General features: G+C 40.9%; 1 protein-coding gene across 1 annotated transcript in view; it reads left to right on the top strand.

Annotated features, from left to right (window-relative positions):
- Positions 1 to 50: 50 nt before the first annotated feature.
- Positions 51 to 8955, top strand: part of LOC103769300 (chromosome unknown open reading frame, human C9orf64) — a gene marked incomplete at its 5' end in the record, with an annotated part of 9803 nt that continues 898 nt past the window's right edge. The window contains 2 exons of the mRNA XM_008936483.1: positions 51 to 310; positions 4497 to 4692. Coding sequence (XP_008934731.1) covers positions 51 to 310; positions 4497 to 4692 — 456 coding nt within the window. The remainder of the gene's footprint in view (positions 311 to 4496; positions 4693 to 8955) is intronic.

Genomic DNA, 8955 nt, shown 5'->3' with positions numbered 1-8955 from the left:
CCGGGGGCAGCTTCCCGTAGCTTAAACACCTCGTTTTTACTTCTCCAAAGGCATACCTATTACCAGCGCGTCCTATTTTGCCACAGTGACGCTTGACCAAGTCAGGCACATATTTCGCTCTGACACAGAAGTGCCCATACCTCTGATTGAAGAAAGACATCGGGTGATGAATGAAAGCGGGACGGTTCTCTTAGAGAAGTTCGGAGGCTCTTTCTACACCTGTGTTAAAATGAGTGAGAAAAGTGCTCAGAAACTACTAAAACTAGTGCTGGAAAATTTTCCTTCTTATAGAGATGAAGCTGTGTTTGAGGTAAGTGTGTCCTGACATTTCTGATGATAAGGATCAGAACTCGTTCCTGATGGCAGCTTTAAATATAGCTCTTAGGTTTTCTGTGTATATTTTTCTGAGAGGATGGTCAGCTCAGAATTGATATGTGTTAGTTCTTGGTTTTTTTAAATCCAGGAAATGGAAGGTGAACAGAAACATTTCTGTGGAACTTGGTGTATTCAAAAGCAAAACTTAAGGTAAATAAGAAGGAAAATTACTCTTATTTTAATGTTTTTGCCTACAGTCATTAAAGATGCTGACCTAATGAAAGGAAAATCAGACTTCGAAGTGGTTAATGATTGTTATGGAAATTGCTTTGAGTCATACAGATAGGGAAGAAGGTTTTTTTAGATCATACACTTGGACCACAGTCTAAGTTTTTGTTAAGTTCTGGTAAAATTATTGAGATTTCATTTCTCTATCCATCTAAATCTGTGAAAACAAGATCATACTGCTTATTAAGACTAAAAGAATCTTGATTGTATTAAGTCCTTAGCTAGTCAGCGTTCTGTTTCTAATGATGAGTCACTTGTTTACCCAGAGAGCCATTTTTTCGTATACTGTCTCTGTCTTCATCACTTTAATGAAATTTATTGTTATATATTCTCAGTTCCAAATTTCTACTCCATACAAATTTGAGATAATTTCTGCCTGAAAAATTAGAATCCTTTTTCCTTCTTCTTCCCACTCCAACCCCTAGGCTCAGGCTTTGAATTGCTAGCAAACCCCCCTCTTATCATATGTCTGTCTTTTGCTTTAAGGAGCTCTGCAGCTAATGAAGGAAGTGAAACTCTGGTAGAATTGTGAAAATTAAAAAGTACAGCTACTGGGAATCCACACTCCTAACTGCTGTTAAGTCAACAGGCGTTGCACAAATGGCCAGAGGCCAAAAGTAACCCACACTTTTGTCAGCGTTGGGAATATACTGGGTATTTGGAGCTGTTTTCCTGAAAGAAACTGACAGGAAGTAAATAGAGGCTATGTGGTCTTTCCTGTGTCTCTGGTTTCGCCTATAGAGGCGTGACCTTTGTCTAGCATCAGTGAGGTGGGTAGCTGCTCCTGTGCTCAGTTCCTCTTGCGGTAGTATTCAGCTGTTAACATTGTTACATTCAAAAGACTCTATTGCAGTGACAGTGTCACCTGTACTGACAGTCCGTGCAGTGTTTTCAAGGCAACTGTGGAACACCAGTTACTGGAGCTTTGAACCTCTTGAGTTTATCACTTAAAACTGCCCTTCAGTTGGTGGCATGATTTTATTTTCCTTCGTTTCCTGCTGTGAAGTAAGATACGTTTCCATGAAAGATCAAAGGTTTTTTTTTCTAACTGATTTTTGAATCTGCCATCTTAATTTATTTGGATTTTTGACATACAAAGTAATTTTTAAACAATTTTAATATCGAAAAGGAAATATTTTTCCAAGTGATAGTTCCCTTATCTTTATAGTGGCTGTATTCACTGATGTGGTTTTTCATGAGATGAATGAAAAGATGTTCCAAAAGTGACCCCAGACTGTAAGCACTGACATAGTAGTAAGGCCTGTTGCATGAGTTTGGAAGCTGGTTTTGTGCTTTCACTAGGCAAGATGTGTATTTTGAAGGTGGGTGAAATAATGTAGACCAAGTTTACACCCTGCTTCTTTAAAAACAAACCAACCAACCCCCCCAGTGCTAGCACCTAATACAAGGTGACGTGGATCACGTTATCAGCATCGTTTTTATGGCAGCAGGTAGAGCTTTCACAAGTAAGACTTTGCCTTCAATAAAGGATTAACTGAACTGAACTTCAGTGAACACTAAATGAACTGAAAAGATGGTGAGATATCCAACAGCAAACCAGTATTTTTCAGTAACACTCCATAGTAGAAATATATACAACTATAAAATAAATTTTCCAGTCAGTATAGAAATAAATTCTAGTCAGTCGAAAAACTAACTAGAAATTAAATTCTAGTCAGTAGAATACAGACTACTACAGCTCTCCTACATTCCCCCGGGGAACTTCTAAAGTTAGCAAAATTCTGTGGTTATATCTTTTTCCAAACACATAAACAAAATATTTTTTATAGGGACACATTACTGCATGTAATTATAGAAATTGCCAATGTTCTTTTGCTTCTGAAAAGTGAATTGCAAACCAAAATCCCCAAAACCGTTTTGTCCTTGGGTGGATAGTTCATATTTAGATGCTGTGCTGAATTTGAATCCTGACAGAAGTTTAAATATTAGGGGGTTTATGTTCTGACAGAGGCACAGAGTCCTTTCTCAGCTTCCAGTCACTGGCATTGTGTGTATTTATGTTTGATTTCCCATCCTCTGGGACCAAGGTTGTAAAATTCTCATGATCCTCTTAGTCTGTGCGTTCTTGACTGGCTGTGCTGTCATGTTTTGCCCTTTGCCAACATAGTAGTCTTTCTGTATTTTAGTATCAGAAGGTCATAATTAGATGTCTTTTGATACTGGCTCATTGTAGTCGACACGAGACACATGTGTCCCTCAATATGGCAGATTTTCCTGGAAAATGAGGGTGTTGCAGAAAAAAAGAAGTGTAGCTGTATTCTGTCTGATTTTGGATGAGTGATGCTCTCTGTGAGACATCATCTCATCCACCTAATGCTTTCCTCTCCGTTGAAGAGAATGGTGGGGAAGTTTACTAGAATATTGAGAATTTTATATAAACTTCAGAAGCTATGTGTGGCATAAAAATGAACAGTAATAGAAAAAACAAAGCTATAGACTCAGCTGCTCAATGAGAAGTTGCAGACAGTATTTTTCTTCCAAATTAAATTGCAGCATGAGGGAAAAGTTTAATTTGAATTCTCCCTTCCTCTGCTTTTACAAAATGATCTGATGCTGGAGACAACCATTTTTTTACTGTATTGGAAAAACCTTAGTGCTGTAGAAGACCAATGTCCTTGGTTCCCATTGGCTTTGGCGCAGCAGGAACTATGATGGGATTTGGTCTATTAATTATTTACTTCCTGTTGTGATGTTTCAAGTGGTGTTTTGTTATTTAACATGCAAAACTATGTGTCTTCTCTAGAAGCTTGTGCATCTGTGTCAAGTGTAGAGTGAAGCACAGGGAAAGGAGGCATTTCTCAGGATGTTTGCAGTTGTGAAATGCAGTTGGACATCTTGTTCTCAGTGTTTTTTGGAGAGCAGCATTCAACAACACAAAATACACTTTGCTCTCAGGAATACTTGTAGCATCTTGGCAATAAAGTAAAATTAAAGTTAGCTTAAAAAATGCCATTTATAACTTGCAGTGATAGGAAGGGTGGCAGAATCAAACCGGAAATAAGCCAATTTGCCACTTACTTGTATTTCAGATGAGCAATTCCAGTTCCTTATTGTTGTTTAGCACATTGTCAGAAGTCAAAAATCTCATCTAGCTCTAAAGGCAGGGAGAGACCGTAACCCACTAATACCTTTTTTTCCTGAAGATGCAGATTTACATTCACACATTGCCTTCGTCATAGAATGAAAACCTCAACAGCGTACAGATTGTAGCATAACTTTACATTTTCCCCTTCTGAGTAGTCAAAAAAGCATGTGAATCTTTGCAGGATTAGCACCAGCAAAAAAGTTTATGAAAAAAATAGAACCACACATAGCATCTTAGAAAATCTCATATTTGTGAGTGCACGTTCTCCTGAAATTAATTCTCCACTCTCCTCTGTAACTAGCAAGGCATGCTACACAGTGCAGAGGAGCATTCACTGCTGTTTTCAGTAGAACTTCATTTCCTTAAGCTTATGCTTCATTTGATTAATGCAATGTTTTAGTTGTCTAATCCACTGCATGCCTTTTACACTTCTCTCCTCAAAATGAAAGACTGGATGGACTCTAGAGTTTCTGAAAGAAACTACAGTATTTGCCAAGTGGGCATAAACCAACATTAATGGATTCTGAGATCCGAGAAAAATGTAAACAACTTTTGTACACTACAGTGACTTCTATTATGTTTTTTCTTTTATTTCCATTTATTTCTGATACTTGTGGTTCAATATTGTCTAGATTTTAAGAGTCTGAGCGTTGCACTTTTACTGTTTTAGTTAACTAGTACGTTTGCTTTACCAAATGATGTAACTCTTACCTGTCTCTCTCTATACGTGTAATTTACTGTATTGATACTTTTGGCACTTAAATAATTAGTATGTTTCTTTAATCAGAAAAAAAAGGTTTCTTTCTACAAGAGGGCACAAATACTTGTGGCTGATACATGGAGTGTCTTAGAAGGCAAAGGCGACGGCTTTTTTGGTGACATCTCTAGCCTGACTATATTTGCCGACTACAGAATCCCTCAAGTTCTCGTTCATCTAAAAGCAATGAAGTATTCTGAAGAACTAATGAAGAAACTACGTGAAGGTTTGTTCCTGCCTTACTAATACCAAGTGATCTTGGTAATCTAGGCTAATGCTACTTTTAAAATGTAACATTTTGTCCATGTAAGGGCTGTGTCTTTGGGATTTTGTTTTTTTCTCTAGGGAACAAGGACTTCTTGTGTAGGGATGAGATAACAGGAAGGAATTTATTCTCTAACAGTGATCTTGAATGAGGTCCTAAGGTTATGTTTTGATAAAGATTAATGTTCAATCCAAGGAACAGGTAGATAAAGGAAGGATTAGAGACGACTCTAAGCCAGCATCTCTCTTGGTTTCTGAAGGGCTGCTGTTGCCATAACCACTTCTCAGCGAATATAGTTGTGATTTTTTTGAAGTTTAGATAAAAGAAGCAACAATTTCTTCATGAGTTCAAAGATGATGTAAAAGCATGGGGATTCCTCTTCATGAGGAACTGAGCTGCTAGTGACAAGCAAGGTAATATTATAAGCATCCATTTAAATAAAAAAAAAGGCTGCTTTAAATGAAGCTAATTGCATAAGATGAGTCTTGGTTTTAAGCATGGTTCCATCTGACAGTACTTATTAACTATGAACTTCAGTGAACAAAACATAAACAAATCACTTTTCCACTTTAAAATTACTGTATTTATGCATAGGTCTGCTCTTATGCCATTTTAAAATTACGTAAGATAAACAGATGAATGCAGACATCCATCCATCTTAACAGAACAGCCATCTATATATTAAATATCATGTAGACAATTTATATTTTCCATGAGACACATCCCAATGAGGACATTCTCATCCAAGTAATTCAAACAAAGGGGTCCCTTTTTATATTTACAGTTTTTAGGGTGTATGGGAGTTTTTCTTGGTTGCTTGGTGGTGGTGGTTTGTGTTGTGGTGTTTTGGGGTGGTGTTTTTGTTCTTTTACTTTTAAATCTTAAGCGTTGTCCTGGCAGAAAATACACGATCTTAGAATTACATCCTTTTTGTATCCACAAGCAAAGAAACAGACATATAATGTGCAGTATAACCTAATCATCGGGGTTTTTTTAAACCACTGTCCTGGTTTGGCTAGGATAGGGTTGGTTTTTCACCTGCAGTCGGGAGGGAGCTCTAGCCAGGGCAGACAACCGGAGGGTTATTCGCTGCCGTGCTGACACCATGCCTGCAGCACCAGAGCCAGGCTGGGCTGGGCAGTCTGGGCTCATTTCGGCGCTGGGGGTTTCTGGGTCCAGGGAGTATGAGCCATGGTTGCTGCCTGGAGCCCATGTGGTGATCTCTTTCCTTGTACCCTTTGTTATATATATTGTTACTGCTGTTGTTGACTGTTCCTTCTGCACTGTTGTATTAAATTCTCCTCACCTCAACCCAGGGGGTTTGTATTTTTCTCCCTCCCAAGTGGCCACGTGGTGCCTGGCTCCTCTCTGGGGCTAAACCACCACAGTCGTTTTGGCACCCAACGTGGGGCACGGAGGTTTGAGATAACAAGAATCTGAACAAAGTCTGTTAAAACAATCTTGTTAGACAAACTTTTGCCTTTTTGGTATTAGTTAAATAGTGCCTGTCCACAGTGTTATCCATTTTGCTTGCATGGTTGTCCTGTATGTGTTCCCTGTGATGATCTTTGCCATGTCTGGGAAATGGGTCAGGGGTCTTGTCCTGTTTTAATGGATGCTGGCAACTTACAATATGATTGTGTCACTGGCTATGAGGTTAAACGTGTATGTGGTCTTATAATTTTTCAGTGATCTCACCCAATCTGTGGGTGAGACATGGGAGGAAATCTCAGGTTTTGAGAATTTTGGCTATCTTTGTAACTTTCAGGCCAGCATGCTCTCAGTACTATGTGTTCTGAAAGTTTACCAAGTTCTGTTTAGGGTTACACAATTCATCTCTAAGAACACCACTCAGAGATCTGTCCCAGGGCTGGATAGTTATGCATGTGGAAGGTGGTGGCACTTGGTGAGAATCTCCTAATCAGTTCCCACCCAAGGCTGGCCAGACCCTGGGTGAAAACCAGTCAGGAGGGTTTTTCTTGCCTGGTTGTGGACATCATCCATATGCCAGCCCTTATTCAGGGCTGAGCCATCAACAGAGAATCTGTGTATTGATGACACTTCCCTAAATCCTCTTGTTTTAAAGCCACATATGCTGCATATAACTCGGCATATTGGCTACTTCTCCTTTCTCCTGTGGTCTCTAAGAATTTCCCCAAGTGAGTATGATAGGCCACCACCTTCCAGAATGTTTTTTCCTCCTATCTATTTAGCTGACCTGTCTGTAAACCACACATGCTCCATTTCAAGAGGCCTTAGTTGATCCAGGGTCTTTGCCCAGATACAGGTCAGAGCACAGCTGCCAATTGTCCTCCCCGGAACAGCCAGTCCATTCACAGGGAGCTTTCTGTGGGCAAATGCGGAGTCCTCTTGAGTTTCCAGAGGAGGTGCCAAAGGCTGAACTGCTTCTGAGCTGTTCACCTTATACCTCCACACTTTTCTGTGGGGTTTATGTACCCCTCTCTGCTTGTATAATCTCCATAGTTCCAGGCCTTTGGCACCATCAGTTTTACTGCAGGGTACTCCTTCCTTTAACAAAGCCACAGACATCTCCCCTCGAGATATTCTGTGTTGGCTGGTCCAATGATGGTGGGTTTCTCGGTCTCCATTCTCTCAGGAACCCCACTGATGCTGGGTATTTTGATTTCTTTCAGTCTCTTGGGAGCCCCATTCTCCAAGATCCCACAGTTGTTCTATTTTATCAATTACTTCTCTGATGGACTTCCCTGTTTCATTAAGTAAAAGCGTCATCGACAGATGTTCATGGCCTGGTGGAGCAGTTCTAAGAATGGTATTTTTCATAGAAACATTGAATGGAAATTTCATTAAGACTTCAGCTCGGCCAGCAAAGATAGCTAATTCCATCCTTTTTTCTGGTGTGTACCATGGCCAGTCCAATCCTGGCCAGGCATTCTCCATCAGGTATTTATTTCTACATCCTGCAGTGGCCAAGGCCCACAAGTTCATTATTTGATCATCGTTCTGAAATGAGTCTTGCACAAAGGAACTGGAACTCAGCATTACAAATTTCCTGGAGTGGGAATAACCCCTGATGCTCCCTGATACACAGGCGTACCATCCACAAGAGTAGGGATTCTCCTGGCCATTGTTTAAATCACTCAATGATGTCATTTTTCTCTTGTTCTAGTCTTAGAAGACTAGAAGACTTGTTCTTGTCTTAGAAGTCTTGTGTAGTCTTCTAATGCATCTTCTCTTGGCAAGTGCCTGTTGTCATCTAATTCTGCCTTTCACCTATATACTCATCTTACATCACAAGGCTCACTTGAGGAGTGATCCTCATCAGAACCTACTGAGTACCAAGACATCATCATCATCCTCTGGCACCACATCTGAGTGAACTTCCCTCTGAGTAACTTGCCCGCTCTTATGATTACGGTGGGCAGCTTTCACTTCAGATTTCTCAGGTGACATCTGGGAAATACCCAGCTTATCAGCTAGAAGCTTATTCAGGTACTGTAATGTTGTAATCTGAAATGAATGAAGATTCAAGTGGTGCAGGTGAACTTAGGCTGGCAGCATAAGGGTGAACTATTTATAGCTCGGTGGGCCCATGACACCTCAGGCCACCAAGGGAGAGATGCAAAATATAGATGGGCTCGGGACCAAGGGGTGGATTTGACCATGGACACTATTGCAGAGGTCATCCACGAATGTGAGACATGTGCTGCCATCAAGCAAGCCAAGAGGTTAAAACCCCAGTGGTATGGAGGACAATGGCTGAAATACAGATATGGTGAGGCTGGGCAGACTGACTACCTCATGCTGCCACAGACCCACCAAGGCAAGCACTATATCCTTACAATGGTGGAAGCAACCACTGGCTGGCTGGAAACCTGCCCAGTGTCCCATGCCACCACCCAGAACACCATCCTGGGCCTTGAAAAACTAGTCTCGTGGCGACATGGCACCCCAGAGAGAATCGAGTCAGATGATGGGACTCACTCCCGAAACAGCCTCATAGACACCTGGGCCGTGGAGCACGGCATCGAGTGGGTCTGTCACATCCCCTGTCAGGCACCAGCTGCTGGGAAGGCTGAAAGGTACAACGGGCTGCTAAAAACTCCGCTGAAAGCTAGAGTTTGTAGTTTTCAGCACTGGGACACAAACTTGGCAAAGGCCACCTGGTTGGTCAACACAAGAGGATCTGCCAGTTGAGCTGGCCATGCCCAGTCAAAACTCCCCCATGCTGTCGAGCGGGACAAA

Source organism: Merops nubicus, unplaced genomic scaffold, assembly GCF_000691845.1.
Source record: "Merops nubicus isolate BGI_N331 unplaced genomic scaffold, ASM69184v1 scaffold6903, whole genome shotgun sequence".
In the NCBI taxonomy this organism is placed as follows: Eukaryota; Metazoa; Chordata; class Aves; order Coraciiformes; family Meropidae; genus Merops; species Merops nubicus.
The sequence above is the reverse complement of the archived record's forward strand: the minus strand, read 5'-3'. Positions and strand labels throughout refer to the sequence as shown.